At 42.2% G+C, this 17,602-nt stretch overlaps 1 protein-coding gene across 5 annotated transcripts in view; it reads right to left on the bottom strand.

Moving 5' to 3' along the window:
* Window positions 1-17,602, bottom strand: part of MTA1 (metastasis associated 1) — a 68,279-nt gene that overhangs the window by 33,736 nt on the left and 16,941 nt on the right. For 4 of the 5 annotated variants that reach the window (XR_013840657.1, XM_079983538.1, XM_079983539.1 and 1 more), the window contains exons 4-10: window positions 15,771-15,897; window positions 15,580-15,643; window positions 13,234-13,351; window positions 10,655-10,757; window positions 5,518-5,617; window positions 4,470-4,658; window positions 268-342 (exon numbers count right to left, since the gene is read on the bottom strand). Coding sequence is in view for 4 of the 5 variants with exons in the window: in XM_079983538.1 (XP_079839664.1) it covers window positions 268-342; window positions 4,470-4,658; window positions 5,518-5,617; window positions 10,655-10,757; window positions 13,234-13,351; window positions 15,580-15,643; window positions 15,771-15,897 (776 nt within the window). In the remaining variant the exon portion in view is untranslated. Of the gene's footprint in view, window positions 1-267; window positions 343-4,469; window positions 4,659-5,517; window positions 5,618-10,654; window positions 10,758-13,233; window positions 13,352-15,579; window positions 15,644-15,770; window positions 15,924-17,602 lie in introns of all 5 variants that reach the window. The other variant, XM_079983541.1, reaches the window with a different exon arrangement.

The following is a 17,602-nucleotide window of genomic DNA, read 5'->3' as shown; positions in this document are numbered from 1 at the left end:
TAAAAACATACTGAACACAACAGTTTTTTGTTAGTCTCAGTGGCAAATGACCCTCCTAAGCTTTTTCCAGAAGAGATCTCTGAGTTGGAGAGATCCACCCAGACATCTGGCAGCCATGTTCACCCACTCAAAAAGGAGTTACAAGTTTCAAATCATTCATCAAATGTCAGCAAAACTGAGTATATAGGATTATAATGACTACTACAATAGATTGCAATTAGAAGTTAGAAGCATCTGTTTTGAGAAATGTAACTGCATTGTTCTTACCTGTTGAACATATCGATCTGTTGTTTTCCACATATAGTAGTACTCAATTATGCTGGTTAAGGACTTCCATGGAAGCTAAGAACACGTATAAACAAAACCAAAAAAGCCCATGAGGTGTCAAATCTACATCATCCTGGGAACAAAAGACTTTAATAGCAAAAAGTCAGAACTCAGAAGTTCCCAAGCATATACCGTATTTTTCGCTCTATAACACGCACCTGACCATAACACGCACGTAGTTTTTAGAGGAGGAAAACAAGAAAAAAATATTCTAAATGAAACAGTGGATGTATGATTTTTGTGGTTCATGCTGTGGCCACAGACATGTGCTCTGACGGTGAGTTTGGGGTAGCCCAATGCAAAAATCCTGAGGATCCATGTGGATCCATGCTTTGTAACCACGTTTTTGCGCCATTGCGGCCCCATGAAACAGTGGGTGCGTGTGTTTTTTGGTGCAGGCTGTAGCCATGGATATGCTATGTGATCTGATGGTGAATTTGGGGGGACCTAGTGCAAAAATCCTGAGGATCCATGTGGATCCGTGCTTTGTAACCACGTTTTAAGTGGGGAGGAAAGGAAAAGAACTCAAGGGACAAGGAGCACGTGTGGGGTGTGTGGAGAAGGATGCTGCTAATAATGCAGGAGAGGCTCCTCTCCGGCTTTGCTCCTTTAGAACAAGCAGGCTCTGCGTCTCTCCCTCCTCCCCGGCAAGGAAACCATGATAGTAACCACTCTGAGACAAATCAAGAAAAACTGCGACCAACACTCTCCCCCAACAAGCGCAGTGAGGTCAAAACACACACACACGCAGAGAGAGAACTGGCCCTAAAGTTGCAGGGCGCTGGAAGTCGCAGGGGCGCTGGGGGAGTGAACGGGAAGCAAGAGAAGGAGAAGGAGCCCTCACACAGAGAGAGACACACAGAGTGTCAATTCTAAAGTCGGAGGGGCGCAGGGAGAGGAACGGGAAGCAGGAGGAGGAGAAGGAGCCCTCTCTCACACACAGACACACAGAGTGTCAATTCTAAAGTCGGAGGGGCGCAGAGAGAGGAACGGGAAGCAGGAGGAGGAGAAGGAGCCCTCTCTCACACACAGACACACAGAGTGTCAATTCTAAAGTCGGAGGGGCGCAGAGAGAGGAACGGGAAGCAGGAGGAGGAGAAGGAGCCCTCACACACAGAGAGACACACAGAGTGTCAATTCTAAAGTCGGAGGGGCGCAGGGAGAGGAACGGGAAGCAGGAGGAGGAGAAGGAGCCCTCTCTCACACACAGACACACAGAGTGTCAATTCTAAAGTCGGAGGGGCGCAGAGAGAGGAACGGGAAGCAGGAGGAGGAGAAGGAGCCCTCTCACACACACAGACACACAGAGTGTCAATTCTAAAGTCGGAGGGGCGCAGAGAGAGGAACGGGAAGCAGGAGGAGGAGAAGGAGCCCTCTCACACACAGAGACACACAGAGTGTCAATTCTAAAGTCGGAGGGACGCAGGGAGAGGAACGGGAAGCAGGAGGAGGAGAAGGAGCCCTCTCACACACACAGACACACAGAGTGTCAATTCTAAAGTCGGAGGGACGCAGGGAGAGGAACGGGAAGCAGGAGGAGGAGAAGGAGCCCTCTCACACACACAGATACACAGAGTGTCAATTCTAAAGTCGGAGGGACGCAGGGAGAGGAACGGGAAGCAGGAGGAGGAGAACGATAGCTCAAGCACACACACACACAGCCCCTACAGTGGCTAATCCAAAATCGGACAGCAAAAAACTGCAGGCAGGGACAGAGAGCACAGGCTTGTTTTAAAGAAGCCAACCCCGCTCTGCTTCTCTCCCTCCTCCCGGCTAGGCTGGCTGAAAAGCTTTGCTGCTACTTAGCAGCTCAGTGGGGAGGAGAGAGAAACATAGAGGACGGGGTTGTTTTAAAGCAGCCAACCCCGCTCTGCTTCTCTCCCTCCTCCCCAGCTCGGCTCGCTGACAGGAGCCGCTTACACCCGCTTTGCTGTTTCAAAGCGAGCCACGCACTGCTCACAACTGCAGCAGATTCCCCCGCCATCTGTAGGCATTCGCTCCATAACACGCACAGACATTTCCCCTTACTTTCTAGGAGGAAAAATCTGCGTGTTATGGAGCGAAATTTACGGTAGCTACCCAACTGCCACAAAGCTAGATGTTGATGAAGTGAGTTAACTCTTCTTTATCTAGCTTTGTACACCCCCCTTCACTTTCCCCATGCTGCAATTAGGCTTAAAAAAACACCAGTAAAAGCTGTTTTTATCAACCTAGTTGCTGTGCAAGGATGTACTGCAGAGCCAAACTGGGGTGGTTTCAGTCCCAGTATGGAGGCCCTGTGGGCTGCATCTCACACATAGTCGTATGATTTCCAACATGCCTCAGGTACAATGTTCTAGATGATGTTAGAAACAAGTACAATGTCTAATCTGTTCCAGCCTCCTAAGACTAAACCTTTAAAGCCTTGATCACCATTGCCTTTTCACAATGCATTTCCAGCTAGGAAAATGGTACCAGAACTCATAGAATCCTAAAATCTTAAGAGCTGGAAATGACCCCGAAGTTCATCTAGTCCAACCCTCAACTAAAGCATCCCTGATAGATGGCCATCCAACCTGTTAAAAAACTTCCAAAGAAGGAGAGTCCACCATCTCCCTAGGAAGACCTTTCCACTGTCGGACACCAACTGAGAGCCAGTGTGGTGCAGTGGTTAAGAGCAGTGGACTCGTAATCTGGTGAACCGGGTTCGCTTCCCCGCTCCTCCACATGCAGCTGCTGGGTGACCTTGGGCCAGTCACACTTCTTTGAAGTCCCTCAGCCCCACTCACCTCACAGAGTGTTTGTTGTGGGGGGAGGAAGGGAAAGGAGAATGTTAGCCGCTTTGAGACTCCTTCGGGTAGTGATAAAGCGGGATATCAAATCCAAACTCTTCTTCTTCTTCTTACTGTCAGAAAGTTTTTCCTGATGTTTAGTCATTTCCTGTACCTTGAAGCTATTGGTTGGAGTCCTACCCTCCAGAGCAGGAGAAAACAAACTAGCTCCATCTTCCATGTGACAGCCCTTTAGATATTTGAGGATGGCTCTCATACCTCCTCTCAGTCTCCTCTTTTCTAGGCGAAACATATCCAGCTCCTTCAACTGTTTCCAGACCCTTGATCATCTTGGCCGCCCTCCTCTGCACACCTTCCAGAAGATGGTAAGACAAACCTCTCCTTCTTTGGAGGTTTCTAAACAGAGGTTGAATAGTCATCTGTCATGGATGCTTTAGTTGAGATTCTTGCATTGCAGGGGGATTTTAGGATTCTATGAGTTAAATTGTGGTGCTCAGAATTGGACACAGTATTCCAAGTGTGGTCTGACCAAGGGAGAATAGAGTGGTACTATTACTTCCCTTGATCTGGACATTAGACTTCTGTTGATGCAGCCTAGAATGGCATTAGCTTTCTTTGCTGCTGCATCACACTGTTGACTCATGCTAAGCTTGTGGTCCCTATATCATTTTCATATGTACTACTGGTAAGCCAGGAGTCTTCCATCTTATATTTGTACAGCTGATTCTTCCTTCCTAAGTGCAGAAGCTTACATTTGTCCCTAGTGAAACTCATTCTGTTCGTTTGGGCCTAGTACTCCAATCTGTTAAGGTTATTTTGAATTATGATTCTGTCTTCTGTGACATTAGCTACCCCTCCCAGTCTGGTGTCATCTGCAAATTCGATGAGCAGCCCCTCAAATCCTTCCTTCAAGTCATTTATAAAGACGTTGAACAACAATGAACCCAGGACAGAACCCTGCAGCACCCTACTTCTAACTTTTTTTCAGGATGAGGATGAACCATTAATGAGTAGTCTTTTGGTTAAGTCAGTCAACCAGCTACAAATCTACCTAACGGTTACATTGTCAAGCTCACATTTTACCAACTTCCTTGCAAGAATATCATGGGGGACGTTGTCAAAAGCCTTATTTAAATCAAGATGTGCTATGTCCACAGCATTCGCCTTATCCCCCAAGCATGTAGCTCAGTATCCCTAAACTATACCAGCAATTTGGAAATGTCATGGGACACATGCGGAAGAGAATTTGCCACTGCACAAATGGAAGATGTTCTGCTTACACACGCTTTTAGATGAATACTGCCCTAATTTCTTTAACTGGAGAATGCTGTCCACGATTTTCTAGATGTGCAATGCCGTTTGCCTACTTACAAAATCTTGCTGAATATCAGTAAAATCCTTTCCATATTTTTCAAGGGCTTCTTCAAAGAGATTTGCCTCAGAAGCAGACCATTCCTCCATCTCATCCCTGCACAAGACAGGCCCACCCTGGGGCACAAGGGCAGAAATTGCCTTGGAAATGTCATAGATGTTTTTGTGCAACGTATCCATGGCATGGAACTACATAAAACAAACCAAATACAAAGTGTAAAAAAAGAAGTTTCCAATACATTTTTAAAAATGCAACACATTTCAAAATAAAAAGCTATGAATGAAACTAGGGGACTGATACATATCAGGGGGCTGTTTGATGTTTTATTATGTTTTTATATATGCTGTAAGCCACCCAGATGGGCAGGGTAATGCTACTGGAAGGAATTTATTATTATTATTATTATTATTATTATTATTATTATTATTATTATTATTATCATAATCATCCTCTAATGCTGGCATGAGGAATATTTTTGGCTCCACAGATCAAATCTTTACCAGGCCAAATTTAACAGGTGGGTAGGGAAATCACCCAATGTCACAATGACATCTGGTCAGGACTCCAAAGTTGCTGCTAAAACAACCCCCCCCCCTTTGTTTTAACATGGGCAAGGTATTGCTTAAACTAAGGAAGAAACCTTCATTGGAGCAGTGGTTCAATGGTTTGCACTGAACTACCCAACTGGACAGGATTTAACCCACCAATGAGTAGGGGTTAAATTCTGTTGAACTGGTACAGGAAACCCCTTTCCAATTAATAAACTCCACATCAGTCATACAAATCATTTAATTAAGCGTTGTAAATGATCACGAGCTTAAAATTTACCATGCACATGCTAGATTTTGTGTGTGTTATAGATTCACAGCTCCAGTTGGCTCCTAACTGAACTGTCTCTTAAGCACACAAACTACACCAATGTAAAATGCTTCAGGACTCTTCCAGTGTTTTCAATCTGATATATTACTCTCTTTTTGCCATTATGCTATAGAGGTATTACTTTTAACCGAAAATCCAACATTAGGATTTATTTTCTTAAATTCTTACCAGTGTGATATCCCTAGATGCTGCTGCAGCACTCATGTGTAAGCTTGGCTGCCGAACAGAACTGCTGCAGTCTAGAGCGCGAGCAAATGTACCCACAGAGCTAAGAAAAATGACGAGAAGGTTGTCTTTCCGTGCAAGAAAACACACACAAAGCAAAGAAAGTAACAAGTTTACAGCAAGCACTTTCAAAAACAATTTGGAGGAAAAAAAGCATTTTTGCTACATTTTCATTGACTTCAATGATAATACGCAGTTTCCCCAGACATAGTAGTGACCGTTGCCCACCCCCTCTCGATTTTGTCATCGCAGAAAACTGTCTACCTTTATCAGGGGGAAATAGGTAGGGTGTGTACCGGAATCTAAGACAAATGTCACAAATGCCATGTTTCAGCTCACTCCCTCATCAGGTTAGGAACTTATTTAGATGACAAAGTCAACATTGTAGGAACCAAGAAGAGAAATCGTGTCCATCATCACAGCTATACTGGGTTCACAGATGGCTGCTGCAAATGTTTTTTTATGATTCATTTTTGCATACCCCAAAAGGATGGAAATTTGCTACATCAACTTTATTCTATTTGAGATTCCCTCAGAAGGAAAACATTTAAATGCAGGTTGTCAGTATGAAACTTGCCCTCACCACTCTTTAGCAAACGTCACGTGTCATGTAGCATCGCTGAGTCCAGTGAACCATGGGAGCTACGACTCAGAATCTACAACATGCATAATGGTGTCAGTGAAGTACGCTCACAGTCAACCACCAGCCTCAGCATACCTGCTGGAATTGTACTAATGAAAATTAGGAATCTGTTTAACAAAGGACAGCTGCTGAAATCAACACTTCCTATAAATGTATTTTCCATCAACTTTCACAGTGTTTTAATCCAACAGTGCAACATTTCAAAAGCCTCAATGGCCAGTGGTTTTGCTACAATTATTTTACGCACATTTAGAGATCACTAAGAAATTCATACAAGATACAAGTTGAAAGTGAAACCCTTTCTTCATCATCAAGTGAAAAAAGCACAAGCATTATCAAGCAAAAAAAATACCTCCAGTAGCTTGCTATAAAGGCAGTTAAAAGTGTCATTTGAATCATTCAGTGCAATACCAGTTGATAGGGAAGAATGAGAGACACATTATCATCCTAAACAAGGCAGGAGGAACAAGTAGAAGTTGTATGTTTTTATCTGCATGTGGAGATTGTGCAAGAAGACGTGAGCTAACGGGGCTATTTTACACTGAAAGTGTGTACAGTCTGAACAATGTACTTGAAAGATGAAGGTGTTAGACATCCCTTGAAAAGCAAAAGCTTCAGACTTGCTACACGGCAACCACTGTTTAAGCACCAAATAAATACAGTTCTTCTGCTACTAATCTCCCAAACTGTGAGAAATAGGAAAGTTGTGCAAGCAGAACACCACCACTTGGATAGTTATATATAAGCCAGTGATTGATGGTTGTGATATATCGATTAGACAAGATTCTGTTCACTCTGGGAGAGCAGCCCACTTTGTTTTGGGTAGATACAAAAGCCCTATTTTGACATATTAGCTGTAAATCCCAATCAGCGTAATATTGTAGACTTGACGGCTGTGACAGCGATTGAGATAGTTCTCAATTCTATGCCCTTTTCAAACACCAGACTGGGCATCTTGCATTGCCGTTTCCTTAACAACTTCTGCTAGGGGAGAGACAGAGGTATGTTGATCATATATAGAGACTTTATTCCTTTTTTTGGTGCCACACTTCCTTACCGGCTTCTGACACTCTTCTAGAATTTTCATCCAGTATAGTGAATACATTCTTATACTTCCCCTTCCTTTGTGATATACTTGGTCCATTGAAATAGTAAGTTAATGTCTTTCTCCTCCCTCTGCTCCACTCTAGGTAGGGAAGTCTCATTCTCTTGAGTATGGCACTTTGCCAGCTCATTCACCTGTTTTAACATGAGATCATCTAATAGCTCCCTTCGCTCCACTGCTTGCATCCTACCAATAGCTGGTGCGTTTTCAGCCAAAGCCATCTCCATGGCCAGATTAATGACACATTCTCCCCAATTAGCTTCCTGCGCTGCACCCCTGTAGTCAATATAGACAAGACTGGCGGCTGAAGATTGAGATGTACGTTCATTGCCAGCTACTTCATCCCTCAGGGGAAGAAGCTTGTAATTTTATTTTGTCTTCATTGTCTAACATGTGAAACATTTTCAGATACAAGTGGTGCTCCCTGTTTCTTGTACCCTTGTATAGTAGGACCTGCGACTGCAGGGTATACACACAGAGAGCTTCTCTGAAGTGCTTTTCTCATAGCCTCAGGCTCTTCCGTTCTGTCCTTCAATGTCCTCTTACTCCAGGGTGGAAGAGAGGATGGGCCCTTACTTATTTTATTCAAAATCTAGGTGCTTAGCTCATCCTCAGGGTAAGCCAGAAATGTTATTGAGATGATGAATATCCGGGTGCCATATTGGTTTTCACAACTTAAAACTCCAAAAGTCTCTGCACGACTATGGACTCCCAGCCAGAAACTTGTATCTTGCAGTTAATAGAGATTGATTTTAATTAATGAATTAATGTCTGTTATTTATATGCCACTCTGGACAGCTCCCAACAAAATAAAACCCTTTTGTGTTAAGGAAAAAGAAGATAAGGCAAATACGCTCAATACCCAGCCGTTAGTACTGCTGCGTCAACCGCAACATTTTTTTAAAAAAGAAATATCAAATGAGCTCAAAACAAACACTCTCACAGTCATCCAGCTGGAAGCCCACTTGGACAGTCATTGTATGATATGAAACAACTGCCTCAGACAACAGCAGCGCCATAATGACTAATCCGGCATTGTACAGGCAACAACCGTTTTGCGCGTGTTCAAAGCATGCGCAACCGTGCACATGCGCATCACCGCAAACCCAGAAGTGGCAGGAAAAGGGGGCGGGACCAGAATGGGGTGGGTTGTAAGTCTCTGCCACTGCACACAATGACCTGGAACGCAACCCCCGCACAAATTGGGTGTTGCCTGTATTGTATTGTGTGAGATTGCTCAGATCTCTGCCACCTCCAAACTTCTATTCTTTTCAGAAGAGATTACACCGATATTTTGAAAGTAGTATTGCACCACTATGCATGGCCTATTTTGATAACTTCATTGTGTGGCTGCTCAGTCCAAGCAAAGAATGAGATTCTGATGCTATCGAACAATGAATCAATGAACAAAGCTGTTGCATTTAGAAATGATGTCTGCAAAACAAGAAGGAATGCGGCTAAAGAACTCTTGCTGCATCTCCCATTGATTTTCATACTACTTCCATAACTTGAGGAAGGACGCACAAGTGAAGTCAATATACTCTGTGCTTTATCAGGGATGAATAACTAGCATGAGAATCGGAATGCCAGAAATGTGCCAAATTCAGCAACTGTCCTGTGTTAAATGATTACCTATATGCACATTTCTAGCAGGCATATTTATGTTTTGATGTAGGTTCATAGATTACAAGTCGTTACCTCCTCGGCTTTGCTGGACTCCATGCTGCCAGCAGCTCCACTGAAACATTTGCTTAAGTGTGAGTCTTTTATCAGCTCCATCTGAGGTTTTCATGTCAAAGTAATCTGAAAACAGAACACAACTGATGTAGCAATTTTGCACATCTTTTGGTTATGTAATAATGAAGAATTGTGTAACGTGACCATAAATTCTTTGAATCCAGTATGACTATCACCTTAGTTCATACAACGTTGGTTTCTAACCCGGGTGGCGGATTGAAATATTGACCAAAATTTTAATTCAAAACCGTCATCTTGTCTTCCAGTATGATGGCTTATACACACTACTTGCCTGAGTGGCAAAATGACTTCTCTGACATTCACTGCTTGTGGCAATGAGTTCTGTACAGGATGTACACCTTGACCTTTTTGTTTACACTACCAGAGGAAAAAAGAGGACCTCTGCTTATTTATCTCATGTAACCTCATATGCACATTTAGTTCTCCCCCAAGTTGATGAAATTCATTTTCATGAGCTTGAAACCTGAAGAAAATCAGTTTAAGAAGTGAGAATACACAAAAGCAGTGCCTAAATGTGGAATAAGGCACCTATCGCATGTATAAACCTTACTAGAGGCCTATGCCTAGAGCAAGTTGAATTGCCATCAGGGAATCCAAAAAAGGTACTAACAACTGATGAATACACTTTTCTGTCCAAGTACCATTTGCTAACATTTTTTTGTTTTCCTCCAAGGACCTATGTGATGCTGATGGTGCCCATGCTCTTCAAAGCACATATCAATCTCATGCCATACAAGGACAATGCTCTATAAAGCCAATGACAGAACTCAACAACAAGGGACAGGAGAGCTGTATCAGACGAATGCCCTCAAGACAGTTCTCCAAACATCTTGCTTTACATCTATATGCTACTTCCTTGTCTCAGGCCTGACTGCAACTCCCATCTCCTTTCCTTCTAATTATTTCATATGCCACACACCTGAAAACTATTGCTAACTGAATGTTCACCCTTGCATGAAGGATACAGAAAAACCACTACCAGTCTTTCAAATCAATGGAATCAGGAAAGGTCAGAGCAAATATCTGCTATTGTGAGGATTTCCATTCACAAATAGTTTTAGAACAGCAGCAAGTTGAAGAATGAAAATTTGCCTCCTTCAGTCAAGTATCATTTGCAATGTTTGTTACCTAGCAATATACCTATATTAATTCCTTCATGTGGGAACTATCTGCACCACCCAATCCGATGCATGCAAGTACTATAAGCCATACATTTAAAACTCAGTAACAACTTCCAAAAAGCTTGCAATGAAGACATTATTAATGTTGACTATATCATTAACGATCAGGACATGGCCTTAGTATGCAGACAGCCCTTGTGCAAACTGACTGAACATTTGGGGACACCGTGGAAGAGATCAGTGAATTATCTGCTTTACTAGCAAATCAAATCATTGCTAATGAAACCCAAAACAATGGTATATAAACATTAAGATTATAATTACCAGAATGATGCAACGACAAACAAAACATTTTGTTTGACAAACAGCAAGCATTTGTTTAGGGGAACAGTATAATCAGAAAGCGGGGGAATAACCAGATTAAGGCGCAAATTGTGATGTTTTTCTCCTTACCGTGCTACTACAAGGAACTGATCTATCTGTTTGTCTATTAGTGGATTAAATGCTTCCCAAACTTTTGTTTCAAGTTTTGATTGGTCTCTGCCATCATCTTCACCTAAACAAATTCAAATAAAAAAGGGTTTTCCTAGGCAATCTGGCAAAACAAATAGCGTACTGATGAGGAGCTTCCTTCCACAAATCTTGGAAACTACAGAAAACATTTAACGTTCACTGGTGAAAAATGCTACGGTTGTCTCTTTTGTAGTATTGCCAAGAAGAGTTTACTTCCCGCAGAATAACATGAGTGAAAAGTACACATCCAACCATCCAGCACTTCATATGCCAGCCCCATTTCCCCAAAGAAGCCACTTAATTCACATGTATACAAAAGCTTTGGAAATACAACATTATGATGGCTGACTGGGAACAGTTATGGACCACAGGTATGAAGTTTATGGCATGTAATGCTTTAAGAGAGAATATAATGAAAATGATATACAGGTGGTACATGACACCAGTCAAGCTTGCAAAAATCTATCATTTGCCCGATAATAAATGTTGGAAATGTAAAGAGACCGAAGGTACATTCTTTCACCTTTGGTGGACATGCCCAAGGATTAAGACTTTCTGGGAGATGATCTATAACGAAATGAAAAAGGTATTTAAATATACCTTTCAGAAGAAACCAGAGGCCTTTCTCCTGGGCATGGTCGGCCAACTGGTGTTAAAGAAGGATAGAACTTTCTTTATGTATGCCACAACAGCAGCAAGAATACTTATTTCAAAGTATTGGAAGACACAAGATTTACCCACCCGGGAAGAATGGCAGATGAAGGTGATGGACTATATGGAACTGGCGGAAATGACTGGCAGAATCCGAGACCAAGGAGAAGAGTTGGTGGAAGAAGATTGGAAGAAATTTAAAGTTTATTTACAGAAACATTGTAAAATTAAGGAATGTTAGAAGGATGTTGGAATGAAGTTATGTGGTCTTAGCAGAAATGATATAAAGGATTAAGTAAAAATAGATAGTTAATTGGTGAAAGAAGAGAGTGTAAAATTACAGTATGTTAAGATAAATTATTAGGATAAAAACAAAGATGGAAAGGATTTGCTGAAATATCTAATTGAACTAGAATACAAAAAAGGGAGGTGTGAGGAGGTCAAGGTCAAGGTCAAGCAAACGAAAAATGAGTTGTGGGAAGGTTTGATCTGTTGTTGTTTTTTTTCTTTTTTCTGTTTTTCTTGGTTGTCTATCTCTTTTGTAATCTTTAAAATTGGAATAAATATTATTTAAAAAAAAAAAAAAAAAGCTTTGGAAATACAGAACCATTAGGTATCTCCTGCTCCAAGTGAACAAAACATGGCAGTTCCCACACACGCAAAAAAAGCTGATCACACCTGCTGATCTCTTAAATGAGATCCCACTCCAGCCTGACAAGGAGAATGACAATAAAAGCAAGCATGCTATTGGAGCAATGAACTTTGCAGAATAGTAAAGTTCCCCGAGAGGGAGAATGCAGGAGTGTTACTGATTTGTCTCTCTCCTCCTCTCTTGTGCAGCAGAGATGAATTTAAGACTGTGATGCGTCGCGTCCTCCCCTCATTCACAAAAAACTGCTGGCTAATAACACAAGAGGAGAGAAGTCAAAAGAACCCTCCTGATAGGAAGGCTGAGTTAGCGAACTCTCTGTGATAGCTCCATTGCCTGTGAGCCCCGGGTGCTAGGTGCCACCAGAGAAAGTCTCATGCTGGTAAAAAGGAAAGAAACCCACAAGAAAAAAACTGCAGATTTGCAGACTTATAGGAAAAGGAAGCTAAAGAAAGGAGACCCTTCTTTAACCTAACAATGATGATATTATTATTATTATTATTATTATTATTATTATTATTATTACTATTATTATTATTATTACTATTACTATTATTATTATTAAGATCAAGAAGACAGATAAACAACATATACAGAAGAGGATTTAAGGCAAGGCAGAAAAGGGTAAAGACAAAACAAAAACCATTTCAAAGAGTAAACAAATGCTAAGTTCTGCCTAGAACACAGGACCCAACCGACCTGACTAGAGGCAGGGAAAATCTGGAGGGTGGGGTGGCTCCTCCCCCCGGAAGTGCAGGCAAAACACTTGAAGGGGGCTGCATATCCTCTCCAGTGGGAGGTGCCATCCTATTAACTGAATGTCCTCCAGTCCAAAAGTTTTTTGTGTTTTTTAAGAGTGTTCCATATAATTTATTCTGAATTTTCCAGATTTAAGCTTAGTGTAAAGTTGAATTTGAATTTTAAATGTCTGTGTTTCTTATTCTGGAATTATTTTAAAATGCTGGAAGCTGCTGTGAAACATTTTAGAAAAACACTATAAAAATATTTTAACAGAGGTAAACCAAGATCAATTACCATTACAGAACCTATGTACGTTTGGACAGCATGAAAGGACTAGTTAGTGTAACACATCATGGGATATAGAGGCTGTGAAAGCATTCTGCAGTTCCTCAAACAAAAAACTTTGAGCCCCACAGTTTCCAAAACCTTCCACAACACAACATGAATTCTTTATGGATTTATGCAGAAATGAAACTACCTTCTTCCAGTAAGTCTGTTACATCAGCCTGGTATTTGTTTCCAACTCTGATTTCTCCTTTATCAGCTAGAAGAGTTTTCTGCTGTGGATCATATACTAGTGAATAAAAAAAGAAGTCCTGGGGACAGGAAGGAAAGTAAAAATTATAGCATTTCCAACAACTTGAATCGTGAGTATAGAGCCACTCCTAACCATTTTTGCACCATCAAATAACAACAGAAAACCTGGTGGTGAGAAATCAAATGCATGTAATAAAGTATGTACTTATGAAATAAATAAAAATTACCTTTTACAAATTATCATTTTAGGAAGGAGTCAGCAATGTGCACCAAATACATTGGGAAATGCAGGTGTGTATTGTGAAAGTAAAATTTAAGTTACTAGGCAGGATGTTCCAATCCAGGCTCTCCAAGATAGCATTCTCAGAAATGCTACCTGTTCCATTTTGGAGTCAGCTAGATATAGCTGTACAATCTCAATGGGTGAATGAGATAACAGTGTTGACAGGAGGAGTTTAGATTCGCTAGGCACCAGAAAACCATTTGACCAAAAATGATAAGTTCTACCTGGCGTTTAATAGCAGAAAAATTGCAGAATATTGTGGAGTTACACAGTCTTGCTGGCTCCCCTGAGCTTGCTTCTCCATTTCTTGGTTCCTCAAACTTCACTCTACGGGTGGTTGTGCAAAGCATGCTTGGGCAAGCATGCCTAGCTACTATCATCAATGAATTAAATTGACTCTCATTTATGGGGAGAAGCAGTAGGATACAAACACTCTGACACCTGCTCCATTTGCCAACATAGGCACACACTTCTATTTGGCACCTAATCAACAGCTTGTTCTTTTCCATTTCTTCAGGTTAGGATTTGGCATGACATTTTGGCACTCCAATTTGGCACTTGGCACTAAAGATCCTTATTCAGTTTCGCAGACAACCTCTCATTTGCTCCTTAACTCTGTCCCTTCTACATTGTGTCCCATACCTCTGATCAGTTAGCATTTCCACTTTTTGTTATGGAAAAATCCCTCTCTCCTCTAGACAAGGCATCAACCTTGCTCACTTTTTCATCTTAGAGAACTTCCTTCGTCATGAAGCCTCACCTTTAAGTTAACGTACTTAGGACACCAAATCGGTCCATTTGCAGACTGATTTCTAAGACATGTTCATGAATATACCAAATATACCAGAGATGTTCATGAATTGCCAAATATACTATTTAAAGAATTGCCTTCATATGCAGCACTAAGAAGTTATGCCGAAACAAATTGCATGGGAGTCTAAACGTTTACAGAAGCCCCGTCACAGCTCCTGAAGCCTCAGAAAAGACGAAAGTAGTATCTTAGAACAGTATATTTTAAAAAAAAGTGAAATACACTAAATAGAGAACTTTTGTCCCAACCATGCCCACCTGTAATTTAGGTGGTATTTTCTTCATAGTACGATCCCAAAATGGTGAAAATATTGTCCCACTTCAAAGCATTATTGTAGAGCATGACTTGGTCATTGTGCTCCCAGAAGCCACTGCACATTGTGCTCCACCACAACTTCCTGGTTTGAAACAAACCACGGTTTGCCATTACATCTGAATTGAACAAACTATGGTTTGCTTTTTTAGAAAGGCAGAAGCCACCTTCAAACCATTGTTTCTAACTCTGGTTTAGAGGGAAGCTATGATTTGCACAGGGACGCACAGGGACGCAGGTGGCGCTGTGGGTTAAAGCCTCAGCGCCTAGGGCTTGCCGATCGAAAGGTCGGCGGTTCGAATCCCTGCGGCGGGGTGCGCTCCCGCTGCTCGGTCCCAGCGCCTGCCAACCTAGCAGTTCGAAAGCACCTCCGGGTGCAAGTAGATAAATAGGGACCGCTTACCAGCGGGAAGGTAAACGGCGTTTCCGTGTGCGGCTCTGGCTCTGGCTCTGGCTCTGGCCAGAGCAGCGATGTCACGCTGGCCACGTGACCCGGAAGTGTCTCCGGACAGCGCTGGCCCCCGGCCTCTTAAGTGAGATGGGCGCACAACCCCAGTCTGTCTTTACCTTTACCTATGATTTGCACACGCCACAGTTGGTGCAGTTTGGATGCCACAGCAAAGTGCTATCAACCAGGAAATCAAGGAGGAAGGTGGAGCATGTCATTTGGTCCTGAGCCTAGGGCCACATGACCCAGAAAAACTGTCTGTGGACAAACGTCGGCTCCCTCGGCCTGTAAAGCGAGTTGAGCGCTGCAACCCCAGTCATTCGCGACTGGTCTTAACTGTCAGGGGCCCTTCACCTTTTTAACATTGGACAAGTGCTTTAAACAAGTGTGGCAAAACAACTTGGAAGATTTTCAGTTTCATATATGTGCCTACCTCACGTTCCAGATAGGATTTAAGGGATTCTGTTTCATTTAAGAGTGTAACACTGCATTTGCCTCTAAAAAAAGAAAGAAAAATAAGATGAGGAAAAAGGGCATTTGGAATGCCTCATTACGTAAAATACAAATATGTTCTTAGGTTTATTAAAAACCATTACACAAAAAATCTAATTATTCAGTCCACACCTAATATGAGTGGCTGGTAAGGATTCCAGCTGACGTGAGAGAAACAGTTCTCGGTGTCGCAGTTGATGTTTCTGTTTCTCTGGTAAATCAATCTTTTCTGGGTTTTCCATCTCTTCTTCCATTTCTCCTAGTTGAAGATGAAATAACATTAATCTGTGAAGATGGTTGAAATAGTACTTCAATGCACTGCCAGATGCAATTTTTACATTTAAATTTAACTACCCAGCATAGCATCAGATCATTCTTGTAACAGAACACTGCTATATGGCCAACTTTATTTTTTTTAAAGATGCAACCCTGTTATATCCTGCTTCAGGTCATGATTTGCATGTGCTTGCTAGGGATGCAAAGAAAACAGAATTAGTGAACTCACTGCATAATTTGTGAACCACCTTGGTCTCATGGTTACTGGGCTAGGACATGCCCAAAAGGTTGATGTCATTCACTACACCAGAGGAGGCATCAGATGTTGACATAATCAAGCAGCTGCTAAGGCCTAGAGCCCAACCACTTTCAACAGAAATCCTATTTCACCACTTTTTCTAGGACTTATTGAAAGCATAATAGTTGCCTACAGCTTCATTGCAGCTGCTGTGGCACCAAGCTGTCAGACATGTAGACATTGTAACAGATCTATGCATGCACAGTCTAACCCCATGCAAGTTTACTCAGAAGCAAGTCCTGTCAGTTTAGCAGAAATATGGAAATTGAGATGGGTATAACCTATCAAAAGGAATAGACCAAACAGGAAAGGAGGAGTAGCATTATATGAAAAGGATGTGAAGAGATCCAAGACTTGGAGCATGGAAGGCAGACTGAGAGCATAATGGTGGACATTTCAGAAGAGAGAAACAACAGTGACATTACTGTAGGTGTCTGCTATAGACCACCAAGACAGACCGAAGGTTTGGATGATGTCTTCCTAGAGCAGATTGCCAAGCATTCAAAAAGGAGATACATATTAGTAATGGGAGACTTCAACTTCCCCATGAAGTCAACTTCCCCAATTCTGGGCTGCATCAATAGGAGTATAGCATCTAGATCAAGGGAAGTAATAGTGCCACTGTATTCTGCTCTGGTCAGACCTCACCTGAAGCACTGTGTCCAGTTCTGGGCACCACAGTTCAAGAAGGACACTGACAAACTGGAACGTGTCCAGAGGAGGGCAACCAAAATGGTCAAAGGCCTGGAAACGATGCCTTATGAGGAACGGCTAAGGGAGCTGGGCATGTTTAGCCTGGAGAAGAGGAGGTTAAGGGGTGATATGATAGCCATGTTCAAATATATAAAAGGATGTCACATAGAGGAGGGAGAAAGGTTGTTTTCTGCTGCTCCAGAGAAGCGGACACGGAGCAATGGTTCCAAACTACAAGAAAGAAGATTCCACCTAAACATTAAGAAGAACTTCCTGACAGTAAGAGCTGTTCGACAGTGGAATTTGCTGCCAAGGAGTGTGGTGGAGTCTCCTTCTTTGGAGGTCTTTAAGCAGAGGCTTGACAACCATATGTCAGGAGTGCTCTGATGGTGTTTCCTGCTTGGCAGGGGGTTGGACTCGATGGCCCTTGTGGTCTCTTCCAACTCTATGATTCTATGATTCTATGATCTGTTGGAACTCAACTCTGCCAAGAATGTAGGGTCTGACAAATTCCTCCATTGTCTCACTGACAATTTCATTTCCCGAGGGCTGAAGAAGCAACAAGGGGATCGTCTATCTTGGACCGGGTCCTCATCAACAGAGAAGAACTGATTGATGAAGAGGAAGTGCTGGAAGCCTTGGGAGAAAGTGATCATGTTCTCCTGGGTCTCATGATACAAAGCCAAGGGAAAGCTGA

The sequence above is a fragment of the Podarcis cretensis genome (genome assembly GCF_951804945.1).
Source record: "Podarcis cretensis genome assembly, chromosome: 7".
NCBI lineage: Eukaryota > Metazoa > Chordata > Lepidosauria > Squamata > Lacertidae > Podarcis > Podarcis cretensis.
This window is presented reverse-complemented; position numbering and strand designations above follow the sequence as displayed.